Raw genomic sequence first — 16,533 nt, forward strand, 5'->3', positions numbered from 1 at the left:
TTTTGCAGATGAGGGAACTGAGGTACCCAAGTTGTGTGACTTGCCCATGGTCACATAGCAGAAAAGAGGTGGAACGGGGATTAAAACCCAAGTCTTCTGACTCCCAGGCCCAGCTCCTTCCACAACTCCAATAAGAGTCCTTTCCTGTCTAAGACCTCATTGCCCCTACTCGCCCTCCTTTCTTTATCACCTGTGGAATTGAAGCTAACCCCTTAAGCACTTAATATTCACTCCACCCTCTAAGTACTTGATATTAGCCGCACTCTCATCCCAACAGCACTCATGTATATTTTCCTTATTCTTATTTTTAAGTGCCATTGAGTTGTTTCCGATTCATAGTGACTCCACGGATATACTTTTTCCAGAACGTCCTGTCCTCTGCCATTATCCGCAACCTTTCTAATGGTTCTTCCGCTATCAGTGCTATGGTCTCTAACCATCTAGAGATGCCTCTTCACATCTTCCCTGGATTTTTCCTAATATTAGTATCTTCTCCAGAGAATTAGTCCTCCTGATTATGTGTCCAAAATATGCTAATCTAAGTTGAGTCATCTGACCTTCCAAAGACCACTTTCGTTTAATTTGCTCCAAAATCCATTTGTTTGATTTTCGGGCAGTACATGGTATTCACAAAAGCTTTTCCCAACACCACAATTTAAAAGAATCAATGTTCGTTCTATCCTGTTTTTTCACCGTCCAGCTTTCAGATCCATTCAGTGTCACTGGAAACATCAGAGTTGAAAATTTGTACTTCTATGGCAATTGTTACATCAGCACATTTCATGACTTTTTCAAGGCCCTTTATAGCAAATCTTCGGCGTAATTTCTTGGCTACTAATTCCTTTATTATTGATTATAATAGGGAATCAGCATGGCTCACTGGAAAGAGCCTGGGCTTCGGAGTCAGAGGTCATGGGTTCGACTCCCAGCTCTGCCACTTGTCAGCTGTGTGACTGTGGGCAAGTCACTTAACTTCTCTGTGCCTCAGTTCCCTCATCTATAAAATGGGGATTCACTGTGAGCCTCACATGGGATAACCTGATTACCCTGTATCTCCCTCAGCGCTTAGAACAGTGCTCTGCACATAGTAAGCGCTTAACAAATACCAACATTATTATCCAAACCTTCCACCATTTCCCCATCTGCAATTTATTTTAATGTCTGTAAGTATTACTGATTCACTGTCTGTCACCCCACCTCTAGACTTCAAGCTCTTTTTGGGCAACTCTATTGCACTGTACTCTCCCAAGCACTTAGTACAGTGCTCTGCACATAGTAAGCATTCAATTACCACTGACTGATTGATTTGATCCCTCCACTATTAAGCACTGCCACTGATGCAGTGATGGGTTGCATGACTAACCACTGATAAATGGCCACTTCGTGTTTCAATTAGAAAGAAATTTAATTTAGGTATCACTCAACTAAAGTCATTTCTGCTATAACATGAGTTTTCACTATGTAGTTTGGATAAAAGGCAATGAAAGAATAGGGGAACATAGGTACATTATTGGGGTGAATTGGCAATACTGTCATGCAGTTCTCCTGGGAATCAGTTTTATTCAGTGACAGGATTTGTGATAACCCTGTTAGCATAACAAAGGAAACCAATTAGAACTATTTAAAATTTACTGTTTACTGGAAATTGATTTTAAGCAGTGCAAATTAGTTTTCATTCAATCATATCTGTTGAGTGCTTACTGAGTGCAGAGCACTGTACTAGGTGCTTGAGAGAGTACAATAATAAACAGACACATTCCCTGCCTAAAACAAGCTTACAGTCTGGGGGGGGAGATGGACATTAATGTAAATACATAAATTACAGACATGTACATATGTTGTGGGGCTGGAGGGGAGAAGTACAAAGGGAGTTTCCCTTAAGATGCTTATGACCACTCATATGTGTCAGAGAAATGTACAGAAACAAGTAAAACAGTTCACTTCAAGCTTTAATCTTATAAGTGGTCTGATTATTTCCCTCCATTTGTTGGCATTACTTAGAACCCTGGCACTGAAATTACCCATTACAATTGATTTATCGGACATTCATATACCTGCGATGGGTTTGTTTAGATTTTTATAGAAGAATTCTCTATCTTTATTGCAGTTCATCATTGTAGGGTCATAAGTGCTTATGGTGTCAGCAAAGTGCTTTTGTTTCAGGGGCATACAAAGTGTCAGCGACCATCACATTATTCTGGGAGGCCTGATATTAGTGACTGTCACTGCAAATCTAACCCCTAATAGGCATCGATTCTCTAATAGGCATTAGAGAAGGAGCGTGGCTCAGTGGAAAGAGCACGGGCTTTGGAGTCAGAGGTCATGGGTTCGAATCCCGGTTCTGCCACTTGTCAACTGTGTGACTGTAGGCAAGTCACTTTACTTCTCTGTGCCTCAGATACCTCATCTGTAAAATGGGGATTAAGACTGTGAGCCCCAAGTGGGAGAACCTGATTCCCGTGTCTACCCCAGCACTTAAAACAGTGCTCTGCACATAGTAAGTGCTTAACAAATACCAACATTATTATCGAACTGAAGAGGGAAGGCCCCTCCAAAATAAGGTGTACCTTTTACCTAACTCTGTCAGCTGCATATCAGTAGGTAGTCTAAGCTCACTTAGTGCTATACCTGGCTAGTTCATGTGCTATCAGAGCTGTTCTTATGTGCTGATGGGCTGTTTTTATTGCCACATAGAATCCTAATGTTCCTTTTTGTTTGGGACTGAAGATAAACAACTGGCCAGTTCCAGTTTACATGGAGTCTCTTTGCCTAGGAGAGACCAGCATGACTTACTGCTATCAAGTAGGGAGGTTGCTTTTTTCTAAGCTAAAGTTTTGGAGAGAATGAGAAATCATGAACACCAGGTGTTAAACATAAGACAACAAAGGTATATGCTAAACAGTGCAGACCACATTCTATTGTGCTGTTTTTGTTTCTGCTGATGTCTCGACGTTTTATTTTTTAAAAAAGATCCACTCCTTTCTCTACTGCAATGCACAAATCTGGTCTATATCCTGCAGATGTTCCCCTGTTTTCAGCTGTGATGCCTGCCTTTTTGGTCTCTTTTACTGCTTGTAAAAACATTCCTTGCCTCTTTCGATTGCCCTGTTTTAGCCACCCTATAGAAAATATTTGGGAATCCTTCTGTCATCCATTTTGCCCGCATATCTCACCTCAGAATAAAATACATGCAGGTGACAAAAAGTTAGTAGACCCCAAGGAGTTGTAAGTTTTCCATGGATAGGAGAACATAGGTTATGATGCAACACCTCAAGTCTTGAAATGGAAAAATGAATATAGATTCTCAAAAATATTTCCATTGCATCTTACCTGAAGATTATTTGTTTGACAAAATATTTTGATGACATCCAAAAGTGGGGCTAGCATCGTGGACTTGGCTTCAGACACACCATCAATCGTGATCAAGTTTTGAACAGAAGTAGGTCTGTTGGAGAAAGAGAGAAAAACCAATAAAATAGTTCTAAAAGGCTTCAAATGCATTGAATAAGAACTAGTGTACAATTAACAGGACATGGGTTCTAATCCCGCCTCCACCACTTGTCTTCTGTGTGACCTCGGGCAAGTCACTTAACTTCTCTGTGCTTCAGTTACCTCATCTGTAAAATGGGGATTAAGCTGTGAGCCCCATGTGGGACAACCTGATGACTTTGTATTTACCCCAATGCTTAGAACAGTGCTTTGCACATAGTAAGTGCTTAACAAATACCATCATTGTTATTAACATTCTAACTCTGGTTTCTCTGACACTGTCTTCTGACTTTCTGGATGTTCCTTTCTTGGGCACCATTTTGCCACCTCTTCCTCTGCTTCCCACTGCCTAACTCTGAGAGTCCCTGAAAACTGAGTTCTGAGTCCCCTTCTAGTCTCCATTTATATCCACTCACTTGGGCATTCATCCATTTCCATGATTTCAGCTATCATCTATTTGTGGATAACTCCTAAATCTACCTCACTAACCTGACCCCTCTCCTCCTTTGTAATGTCACATTTCCTCTTCGTTCCCAAAAATCTCTAAATGAATGCACTGCAGGCATTTCAAGTTCAACATGTCCAAAACTGTACTATCTTCCCTCCAAATCTTCCCTCTCAAACCCTAAGCTTTTCTATGACCGTTTACAATACTACCATCCATCCTCTCTCAAGTCTGCAACTATGGCATTTGGGGAAATGAGAGGTCAGTCAAGGGAAGTTTATTGGTGACATATGATTTTAGTAGGGCTTTGAAAATGGGGAGAATGGGTCTGTTGGATACCTCTCCCCACAGCACTTGTGTATATTTGTATATATTATTTATTACTCTATTTTATTAATGATATGTATATATTTATGATTCTATTTATCTATTTTGATGGTACTGATGCCTGTCTACTTGTTTTGTTTTGCTGTCTGTCTCTCCCTTTTAGACTGTGAGCCCGTTGTTGGGTAGGGATTGTTTCTATCTGTTGCCAAATCGTACATTCCAAGCGCTTAGTACAGTGCTCTGCACACAGTAAGCGCTCAATATGATTGATTGAATGAATGAATGAATACTGTGAGCAGAGCACTGTACCAAGCACGTGGGAGAGACCAATACAAAATTGGTAGACACATTCCTTGCCCACAATGAGCTTACAGTATAGACGACTGTAGTCTTTTAGAGAAGCATCATGGCCTAATGGATAGAGCACAGGCCTGGGAGTCAAAAGGACCTGGGTTGATAATAATAATAATCATAATAATGATGACATTTGTTAAGTGTTTACTATGTGCCAAGCACTGTTCTAAGCACTGGGGTAGATAGAAGACAATCAGGTTGTCCCATGTGGGGCTCACACTCTGAATCCCCATTTTACAGATGAGGTAACTGAGGCACAGAGTAGTTAAGTGACAGTTGACAAGTGGCATAGCCTGGATTAAAACCCATGACCTCTGACTCCCAAGCCTGTGTTCTTTCCATTAAGCCACGCTGCTCTCTCCAGGCTCCACAACTTGTGTGCTCTGTGACCTTGGGCAAGTCACTTCACTTCTCTGGGCCCAAGTTACTTCATCTGTAAAATGGAGATTAAAACTGTGAGCCCCATCTTGGTCAGGGACTTTGTCCAACATAATCAACTTTAATCTACCCCAAAAGTTAGTACAGTGTCTGGCACTTAGTAAGAGCTTAACGAACACCATAAAAAATGGCATTACCCTTGTCTCCCCTCTCTCTTTCAACCTATATATTCAATCAATCACCAAATCCTTTCAGTTCTTTCATTGCATCTCTCCACCCGAACAGCAATCTCACTGTGATGGCATTTTTGATATCCTGACTCAAATACTACTGCCTCTGCCTCCTCACTGACCTCTCTGCTTCTACACTCTCTTTTCAGTCCCAGATTGCATCCTGGTCCCGGTATCATTTTTCTAAAACATCATTTTGTGCACATTTCTCACTCCTCAAAATCTTCCACTGGCTCCCCATTCCTTTCCATATCAAGCATAAACTGACCATCAGGTTCAAGGCTCTCTCTCGCCCTACATGTTTTGGCCTTCTCCCACTAAAACCCAACCTACATGTTTCATTTCTCTAACACCAACCCACTCCGCCCTCATCTCTCTCATGGTCAACATCTTGCTCACACCCCTCTTCTGTCTGGAACTCCTTATCACTTGACATCTTGTTTAGACCACTACCCTCCCCATCTTCAAAGCCCTACTAAAATCATATAACCACCAGAAAGCCATATCTGATTTAATTTCTCACCACCCTAACATATTTTCCTCCCCAGTGTCCCCTTAATACTTTTCTGTCACCGATTCACTGCAGCCTTCACTCACTAAGCAGTGAAATACTCAGGCCCTTCTCTTTCCCCTTCAGATTTTGGAGGAATGGGGAGACTTGTAAAGAACAGTGTTTTTGGAAAAATTACCATGATTGCAGAGTGAAATACAAACTGGAGAGGGGAGAGGCTGGAGACAGGGAGATCAGCAAGGAGGGTGACGGAGGTAAGAGGGCACTCTATGAATTAACCACTCTTCCCTTCTCTTTCTAGCCTGGAGTTAACACTTCTCATGAAGAATCTCCCTTCCTCCAGTGCAACCTGTCTCCACCGGCACTACTGCATTCTGATCCTGCTCCTGTTCCTACCATGTCGAGTGCCATTATCATAGTTTACAATTAGGTACTGCAAAAAATAATCTTTTTTTTCCTCGAAAATAAGAGTGGGGAAATTATGCAGTGGAGACAATTATGTGAGAAAACAATGTAATCTGATGATAAAGTTACGATTTTATAATATACTTAATTTCAAATATTAAAGTACACAGTTCATCAAACTGCAGATCTGGCTAGACAATGGGTCAAATAATACCACTGAAAGGCAAGTTTGATTGAACCTCCAAAAGGAATCTGGGCTTGTTCTTATCATGTTACTTGGTGCAGAAAGAGTTCAAATGCATTCTAGTTTAATGTGATTTCACTTATTTTAGTCTTTAACAATATTTGTAGTTCTAACACATTACCTCATTTTGGCCATGTCCACCAGGACTTTATTGGTTGCCAATATTGCTGGGGGGATATCCTTTTCATTGGCATATTTTTGTCTAGCAGCCAACAATTTGCCATACAGCATCATCTAAGGAAAAGGAAAGAAAGAATTCCACAACTTCATTTTTAAAAACATTAACTGTTTAGGAGTCAAATTATGTGCCCTCAAAAGCACAAAAAAGAAAAGAAACCTAGGTGGCTTACTAGATCCCACCAATTAAGAAAAATGAAGAAAACTCTCTTTTAACTTGAATGGGATCAAGAATATACAATTAGAGTATGAATGTATTTTTTAATGAAATGAGATGCACTTTTTGTAGGAAACATACCTGATAATCCGGTTCACTGGAGGAAATGGCAGTTTTGGCAGATTTATATGGCTCAGGAAGAAGTTGCATCATGTCACTAATCAATTAGTAAAAAAACAAATAATGAAGTAGTATTTTATTTTTCCAAGGTCACAGTTCTTATTTTACAATTCAGTCATGGTCATTACTGAAATGACATCCTGACATTTAATAAACTCCATATCAACTCCACTCACTGTGAATTGACAAGGCTAAAATGAAAGTCTGAGCTACTACAAGATGTATGTGCTCCCTCAAAATCTTTTTCCTTTTGGAAATTATGAATTCCCTATCCTCAGTGAAGTGTAACACCACTCCCAGTTTGATTAATTCATTCTACAATGAATTGATTTTACATCACTACCTCTTAGATAGCAAAAGAGCTCATCCCATAAGTAATCTTTCTTCAGTTTTGCTTACAAAATATGATTTGCTGCCTTAATAAACTATGAATCCTTGAGTAACCAAAAATAATTCACTTATCAGATGACCAAAAGAGAAAAGCAAAAGTACATTCTAAGTGCTTGTACATTCCAAGCACTTAGTACAGTGCTCTGCATATAAGCGCTCAATATGATTGAATTGAATGTATGAATGAATAATATACTTTTAAGTTAATAAATTTGTTTAGAATTTTGGAAAACTGACTAATTTCAGGATAATTATATCAAAATAAAAATGTTAACTTTAGCATGTGAGATAATTTTCCCTGATGAAGAATATTTAAAAGGATTGCACTGCAAGAAGTGTTTTAAACTGCTACAAGTACACTGTCAATGCCTTTCAATGTCTCTTACATTATGAACAGTAAGAAAAAATGAGGAACACTGAATTTTCAAAAATCATAACCAAATGGCAGGCCCCAGCGTATTAGAATATTGCAATGGATTTATCAAAACTGATGTTTCAGGGGTGAATTCTCCAAATTGGCTGTCTTCAAAACCTCAGGAGAAAAAAAAAATTAGAACACTACCTCCAAATACTAGCCAGTGAAGTCTTCGAAAGTTTTTGTAACTGACATTTCATGTATAAAATGGGGATTAAGACTGGGAGCCCTACGTGGGTCAGGGACTGTGTCCAACCCAATAGCTTGTACCTACATCCCAGTGCTTAGTACAGTACCTGACACACAATAAGCACTTTACAATTACCATAAAAAAATTCATATGCATATTTCTTTAAGAAGCTCTGATCTTCAAGGATTATATACCCTCCCTGGGAAAGCAATCCTGTGTTTTATAAATCAATCAATCAATGGAATTTATCAAGTGCTTACTATGCGCAGAGCACCACAGTAAGCATTTGGGAGAGTGATTCAATAGACTTGGTAATAATTATGGTATTTGCTAAGCGCTTCCTGTGTGTCAAATACTGTGATAAGAGCTGGGGTAGAAACAAGTTAATCAGGATGAACACGGTCGCTGTCCCACATGGGGCTCAAAGTCTAAGAAGGAAGAACAGGTATTGACTCTCCATTTTATAATTGAGGAAAGAGTCTAGAGGGGGGAGGGAGACATTAAAATAAATAAATATGAGAAGCAGCAGGGTCTAGTGGAAAGAGGACAGACCTACGGGAGTCACGGCATCTGAGTTTCAAGCTTCGTTACATTACCTGTCTATGGCATAACCCCAGACATGACACTTCACCTCTCAATGCCTCATTTCCTCATCTGCAAAAGGAGGGCCAAATGCTCATTCACTCTCAAACCCATACTGTGAGCTCCAGGAAGATAGGGACCAAGTCTAAACCAAACATTCTGTACTATCCCAGAGTTTAGGACAGTGTTTAGCCCAGAGTAAGTGCTTAACAAATCTTATTACTATCACTGCTATTATTATTATTATTGCTATTATTTGAATAGCCATAGAATCTTGTCAGGAAGTCCTCTCTGTACCTAACCTAAAATTACAGCTCTAGGTCTTAGTCCTTGCTCTTTGTTTCTGTCCACAATGGAGTCATAGATGGCTAGTTTCCATCAAACATACGTAATCTCTAATCTCCTTGAAAACTGGTAAATGTCCCGTCAGCTTTATTTCCTCTGGAAAAATACTCTTAACTCTCTAACTTTCCCTCTTATTTAGATTGTGAGCCCAAAGCAGGACTGGGACCATCTCTAACCTGACAATCTTGTATCGATCCCAGCTTTTAGTCCAGTGTTTGGTATATCGTAAGTGCTTAACAAATGCCATTATCATTGTTGTTGCTGCTGTTGTTCAATGATCCATGAGGTTCTCTTATTTTATTATTATTATTAATGGTAATAATAATAATTGTTTTATTTGTTAAGCAATTACTACCTGCCAGGCACTTTTCTAAGCACTGGGGTGACCACAAGCAACAAATCGGGTTGGACACAGTCCCTGTCCCACATTGGGCTCACAGTCTTAATGCCCATTTTACAGATGAGGTAACTGAAGCAAAGAAAAGTGAAGTGACACCCCCAAGGCCACATAGCAGACAATTAGTGGGCCCGGGATTAGAACCCATAGCCTTTTTACTCCCAGGCACGTGCTCTATCCACTACACCATGCTACTTCCCATTCTGACATCATTCGACGCTTTGCCTAAAGACTCTAAATTGTAGGACACAGAACAAAGCCTGGACACAGCTGAGTATAACAAAATTATCTCTGCTTCCTTCAAATTATTCCACCTATTCTTGATGCATTTCTGCATCAAATTTGCACTTAAAATACTTTTTTGATGGTATGTGTTAATCACTTACTATGTACCAGGCACTGTACTAAATGTTATGGTAGGTACAAGCTAATCAGGTTGGACACAATCCACATCCCAGATGGGGCTCACAGTGTTAATCTTCATTTTACAGATAAGGTAACTGAAACACAGAGTAGGTGAAATGACTTGCCCAAGGTCACACAGCAGACAAGTGGAGGAGGCGGAATTAGAAACCAGGTCTTCTGACTCTAAGGCCCATGCTCTAGCCACTAGTTTGCTGACTCATGTTCAACTTGTGGTTCATTATTATCCCCTAACTCTCAAATCAGCATTATAAGTATTCCCACTTTCTTCTCTAATACAAAACAAAACAGAACTTATATAGAGAAGAAAATTAAACAGCATACCTTTTATTTCTGGAAGAAATCTTTTCGGCAACTTGATAAGAATACATCTTCTGCAAATTTGCCTGCTCAAAATATGCAAAAATGTAAACTAAAAATCAACTAAAGGACTATGAAATCATTTATTCAAGGGCATATTCTTCCCCTTATAACATTACTATAAGAAAATCAACACTGTTTAATTAGCTGAATCATAAAATGAAAGAGAACTCTAGATGCAATCCCAAACCAAGCCAAACCAAAAACCTCAAAAATTTTTAAAAACCAGATTTGAAATATTTCAATTCGTTCATACTAGAAGGAAATTTAACTTTTAAAATTATCACTGCAACATTAAATAATTGTATGAAAGTAGTTTATCCACTCATGTGGTACTTCTGAATTAGTGTTATTTAATCAATCAATTGTATGATGAGTGCTTACTGTGTGCTGAGCACTTACTAAGCACTTGGGAGAGTATAATAAAATAGAGTTGGAAGACACATTTCCTTCCCAGGAGTATATTAATCATGAAATTATAATACTAACTTTTATCCGCAAGTTCTTCACCCTTGATTTAGCCACTCTGTTATCCCATTACACCCTAGCTCATCCTCTTTGCTCCTGGTAATCTATTCTATTCATTATGCCCCATTCTCATCTCTCCCACCTACAACCTATGCCCAGGTCAGAGACTGCCTCTCCCTTCAATTCTACCAGACTATAGCTGTCTCCACCTACTGAGCCATTTGGAAATTTGATCTCTTCCTAAAGTCTGCTTTTCATAATTTCTCTTCCCCTCAGGTTATATCCTCCCAATTATCACTTGAGCAATTTTCCTGAAATTTACAAAACCATAAAGCACTCACATACCTTTCAATGCAAGCATTAACTCCTATACATTTCTTCTTCTTCATTCTCCTATCTATGAATTAGTTCAGTATCTGTTTCCCCCACTAGACTGTAAACAGTTTGGGGCCAGGAATTGTGTCTAATTCTATTGTATCCTCCCAGGTGCTTAGTACAAGGCTCTGAACAAAGTAGACACTGAATAACTATTACTGACTGATTGATCTGTATGATCGGTGTCAATATTTCCCAATATTTCCAATCTAAATACATTTTATAAATCTAAATCAATAGCTAAAGAACTAAGCCTCCTGGAAAAAATAAAAGGAAAAAAATATTTTTAAATCAGACCTTCTTCTCTGGCGTTAATTTAGTTAATCCCTTGCTGGGAAAATGCTGTTCTTTGTCTGAAGAGGTTGTTGTGGCACTGCTAAAAAGAGAAAAGAGAAAAGCTAGTTGTTACTCTGAAAACTTGAATAATCAAAGCACAAACAAAAATGTATATAGGAAATTACAAATCATCATGACTGGTGCTCTATGAAACCAGTAATCATTAATCCCCACAACATTACTGTGGTGTATGATAATCACCACCTGTGTCCCAAGGAGTGGCTTATCATAAATGCACAAAAGACACCTTCAGACTGGTTTACACAGGGAAGACCTAAATCTCTAGTCTGTGTCATCATCAACGGTACTGAATAAGAGCTTACTAAGTGCAGAACACTGGACCAAGTACTTGGGAGATTACAATGCAACAGAGTTGGAGACAGAAGAATGCGCTCCTGTACAATTGTTGGTGACAACGTAATAAATGGGCTCTCGGCAGTTACTGCACGAGCATGGCAGCCACTGCTCCATTCCCTTCAAGATGACTCCTGCATACCTTTCAGGACCTATCTGGGAGGAGCATTGAAGTGAATATTTACTTAGACAGGGTATAAACCTGGTTGAAGTCATCAGTCAATCATTCATATTTACTGAGTGCTTACTGTGTGTAGAGCACTGTACATAATACTTTTGATAGTATGAAACAACAATATAACAGATATATTCCCTGCCCACAACCAGCTTACAAATCTAGAGGGGGAAACAGATATTAATATAAATAAATGAATTATGGATTTGTACATAAGTGTTGTGGGGCTGGGAGGGGGTGGAAAATGAATGGAGCAGGTCAACGTGATGTAGGAGGGCTGAAGAGAGTGGAAGAAAAAGAAAAGAGGGCTTAGTCGGGGAAGGCTTCTTGGAGGAGATGTGCCTTTCAATGAGGCTTTGAAGGTGAGGGGAGAGTAAGTGAATGTTGGATAAGCAGAGAATTCAGGAACTGGGTAGGAGGCTCTACTTCAATCTGCACAAGTAGTGGATGCATATTCTGCACCCCTAGTTACCAGGGGAGAGTGTTGTTCAGCAGAATGACAGTGTTAACAGTCAGAAAAATTCATACTGCTTTTCAGGAAAACTCTTGGCTGGCCTGAGAAGCACAAAGGAAGATACTGACAATGATATTTAGATCCTGAAACTACGGTACTTAAAGGTAGATAACATATCTATTCACTTTCCACTCTCTGTATGAAAGAATGAAGAACAAGGCTTCATAAATGTGTTCTTTTAAAACTTCTTCTTTAATCAATGGGAAGATAATAATAATAATTATGGTATTTGTTAAGCACTTACTATGTGCCAAGCAGTGGTCTAAGCACTGGGGTAGCTACAAGGTAATCAGGTTGTCCCAAGAGGAGCTCACAGTCTTAATTCCCATTTTACAGATGAGGTAACTGAGGCAGAGAAGTTAAGTGCCTTGCCCAAGGTCAAACAATAGTAATGATGGTATTTGTTAAGCACTTACTATTTGCCAAGCACTGTTCTAAGCACTGGGGGAGAAACAAGGTAATCAGGTTGTCCCATGTGGGGTTCACAGGTTTCAACCCCATTTTACAGGTAAGGTAACTGAGGCACAGAAAAGTTAAGTGACTTGCCCAAAGTCACACAGCTGCCAAATGGCAGAGGCAGAATTAGTACTCATGACCTCTGACTCCCAAACCCATGGTCTTTCCACTGAGGCACGCTGAGAGCCAATGCTGAGGGAAGATGTTTTGATACAATGCTACAGTTAGCCCCTTCCTCTCAACTTCAAAAGTCTTCAGTAAGGCATATCTTTCTGCCACTGACCCCCACAAGATAAAGAACTATACAGATAGAAACAAGAAGTCTACCTTTATTTAGATTGCCTATGTGACCTGGAAATTCCGAATATAACATAATTCCGAATTGTTTTAAAATACGTTTTTTTTAAAACCTCAAGAAAACATAAAAAAGGCACCTCGGGAGAAGAAGCTTCCTTGGGCATAATTCTTCATTAGCCTGAAGCATAAGTTTCTGAGATGATATGCTCTGAGCTTCAGCAAACCAATTTTTACCCTGGTAACAAAGAAAAGATCCTTTAATACAATGTGGAAAGAAAAACAAATTCTGACAAACTAATTCCTCCACTTTGTACCTTATTTGTCAGAACACAAATGGCTGTAAATTTATTTTGTCCAGACACTTCTTTCAATAATCCCTCAAGAATGAGCTGTCGTCCCAAAGCCTTCCACCAATTACTTGGCTGACCCTTGCCAATTCCAAAGAGATGGTGGCACCGAAACTTATCTGGAAGACGTTGAGAATTCTGTAATCATGAATAAACATACCAAATAAAAAACTCTGCACAGTTACATGAACAAGCCCATAAAATGAAACAAGCATAACCTGTCAAAATAAACATTTCTTATTAACATGACTTTTAACATACGGCACTCACTGGAAAGATGTTATTTACTCAAGTGAAGGTCAGTTTAAATAACAAAAAAACAGTTGAACAAAACTGGGCAAGCACTTGTCTGAGAAAATCGGGCACAGAAATCCAACTTCATATAAACCATTCTTCATCCTAGTTAATTCAAGTTATTGATTTTCTATGGCATCACAAGCCAGGTTTTTATCTTCCTAAAATTACATATCATTAAAACTCAGTCATCTCCAGGTAGGTGGTTTAGGTAGAAGAAATGATAAGATGTAGAAATGGGCCTTCAAATTTGTCTTATTGGAATTTCAACCAAAGATTAGACAACAGCAGTAGGAAAAAAAGGCATAGCTTTGAAACTTTTCAATTATTGGCTACGTCAGCAATAAAATAAATTTGAAAATACCATGTGACTGGCAGCAGGATTCTTATGCCTTTTAGACCAACCAAAGTAATTGAACTGCATAATAAATACCGCAAGGAATGATTAAAATGGAACTATGAAGTAGCTTATTTTTATTTTTAAAGATGAGGGACCAATTTATTTTTTCCACAATGAAAGTAGAAACCAGGACTATATTATTTTCAGTTAATCAATGGTATTTTATTGAGTGCTTACTAAGTACAGAGCATTGTACTAAGCATATGGGAGAGTTCAATACAACAGAATTAGTGGACTTTTCCCTGCCCATAATGAGCTTACAGTCTTGAGAAGCTTTTGTCACCTCTAAATATGTGGGGGCAGTTCCAAGTATCAGTTTATCAATTTATACCAATTTTATATGCAGTAATACATAGGTTTTCAACCTTTTTTTAAACAATATTCCTTGAGTTTCAAAACCCAAAGAGAAGCAGTTCTTACTTCCACACTTAATACGGTGTAGGAGCAGCATGGCCTAGTGGAGAAAGCACGGGCCTCGGAGCCAGAAGGTCATGGGTTCTAAGTACTTGGGAAAGTACAATATGATAATATAACAGAGTTGGTAGACACATTCCCTGGCCCCAATGAGCTTAGTATATGGGGGGAGATAGGTGTTTTAAGTCCCTGCTTCCAGATGACGAAACTGAGGCATAGAAAAGTTAAGTGACTCACTCAATGTCACAGAGCTGGAATTAGAATGTAGGTCCTCTGACTTCTAGGCCGGTGCTCTTTCCACTAGGCAATACTACTTCTCCAATTCTCTCTAAGAGTTGGCTTTTTTTCTGATATTTGTTAAATGCTTACCGTGTATTAGGACTAAGCGCTGGGGTAGGTACAAACTAATCAAGTTGGACACAATCCCTATCCCACATGAGGCTCAGTCTTAATCCCTTCTAGATTGTAAACGTGTTATGGGCAGGGAACATGCCTGGTAATTCCGTTGTATTGTACTCTCCTAAGTGCTTAGTAGAGTGCTCTGCACATAGAAAGCGCTCAATAAATAACATTGATTGATTTATTGATTAATTGATTTTACAGATGATGTAACTGAGGCACAGAGAAATTAACTGACTTGCCCAAGATCACAAAGCAGACAAGTGGTGGAGCCAGGAATAGAACCCAGGTTCTTCTGACTCCCAGGCCCATTGCTCTACCTATTTAAGCCTCAATGCTTCTCTAATTGGTTCTTTCATCAAAAGTTAATTTGCTCTTGGGTAGACACTCCTATAGAATCTTTATGAGAAATCGAAAATAAAGTCTTCAGAAGGAGAAAAAATATTCTCCACTTCTTAGTTTTTAAGGAGTGACTTTTTAAATTGGTTCTATTTATATATTGGTCTTATATATTTAAAGGTGCTAAAAAAAACCAGTGGCCCCTAAGTCTCTAAGAAAACAACGGTTCGGCTTACAGACCAACATGGTTTATATTTAACTGCTCCTCTGACAACTAAAATAATCAATCAAAGCCTGCTATCTGAGTAAACTACTCAGCAGATACAAGTTAGCATGACTATGTCAGATTAACTCTCTTAGGGTTCAAAAATACGATGTCATAAACTACTCCTCCACTGTGCACAATGGAACCCTGAAAGAACTAATGAAAGATTAGGAATGATCAGTTCACAATAGTCAGCAATTCATAAATGGCACTACTTTTAAGATACACTATGAAAGTTTGTGAGATTCACTGATTCTTCCTTTAAAGTAAAATCATTTTAAGTAAGCAAAAATGTCAAAAGTGCCAGCTGTAACCCTAGTTCAAAGAACATGCTAAATAGCTAGGCTTCCAAACAGATAGTTATTGCCTGTTATATTAAAATAAAGTTATTCCTTTAATGAAAGATAGATGATGGAGACAATCTTAGAAACAAATATTACAAATATGTGCAGATATTCAATAATAAGATGGAAAGAAAGTTTGCTTTTCTTTTTTTACTGTAATGAATAATCCTTACATTTATTAAAGTGACACTTTAAAAAGTTCTACAGCTTTCTTTGTCTAGCAAGGGTGGTATAAAATTTCACCTAGGACAACTTCTTAATTTGAAGATTCCCAGAAGGACTTGTTCAGTAGAGAGATCTGTCTCAGTTTTCAAATAATAGGTGAAATCTGATCTCTCTTGTGTCCTACCTGAAGTCTGTCTCAGAGCCCACTTCTACTTGTTTGTTGCCAAAGGGCAGTGCTGGGTTACACCAAATTAAAACCACACTTTTTTAACTATAAATCCAACTGGGACAAATACATTTTTGGGAGAGAGGGTCAGGTGGAACATTTAATGGGCTTGTTAATATATTTAAACTCTTTGTTTCCAAGTGTTAAAAATACTGAGGTTTTAAATTGAGGATCTCACATACTTGATAGAGCAAACAGTAATAGTCTGCTATGAATGCATTTTTTGGCAGTATCTCACAATTCATTTTTTACAATTTTCAACTTAAAAATCTAAAATTTTAAACAACTTGCATTCTAAAATGATTAGCACAGTAATTACCAAAATGAAAAATTACAAGAAAGGAATCCTGGATCTATAATTTTACT

The 16,533-nt window shown here is 38.6% G+C and overlaps 1 protein-coding gene across 5 annotated transcripts in view; it reads right to left on the reverse strand.

Moving 5' to 3' along the window:
- WRN (WRN RecQ like helicase) overlaps nucleotides 1–16,533 on the reverse strand; it is a 111,707-nt gene that overhangs the window by 15,185 nt on the left and 79,989 nt on the right. For all 5 annotated transcript variants that reach the window (XM_029065704.2, XM_029065705.2, XM_029065699.2 and 2 more), the window contains 7 exons: nucleotides 13,289–13,459; nucleotides 13,112–13,209; nucleotides 11,140–11,218; nucleotides 9,964–10,025; nucleotides 6,859–6,934; nucleotides 6,505–6,617; nucleotides 3,331–3,445 (listed from right to left, as the gene is read on the reverse strand). In XM_029065704.2, the coding sequence (XP_028921537.1) occupies nucleotides 3,331–3,445; nucleotides 6,505–6,617; nucleotides 6,859–6,934; nucleotides 9,964–10,025; nucleotides 11,140–11,218; nucleotides 13,112–13,209; nucleotides 13,289–13,459 (714 nt within the window). The remainder of the gene's footprint in view (nucleotides 1–3,330; nucleotides 3,446–6,504; nucleotides 6,618–6,858; nucleotides 6,935–9,963; nucleotides 10,026–11,139; nucleotides 11,219–13,111; nucleotides 13,210–13,288; nucleotides 13,460–16,533) is intronic.

The sequence above is a fragment of the Ornithorhynchus anatinus genome, chromosome 5 (assembly GCF_004115215.2).
Source record: "Ornithorhynchus anatinus isolate Pmale09 chromosome 5, mOrnAna1.pri.v4, whole genome shotgun sequence".
In the NCBI taxonomy this organism is placed as follows: domain Eukaryota; kingdom Metazoa; phylum Chordata; class Mammalia; order Monotremata; family Ornithorhynchidae; genus Ornithorhynchus; species Ornithorhynchus anatinus.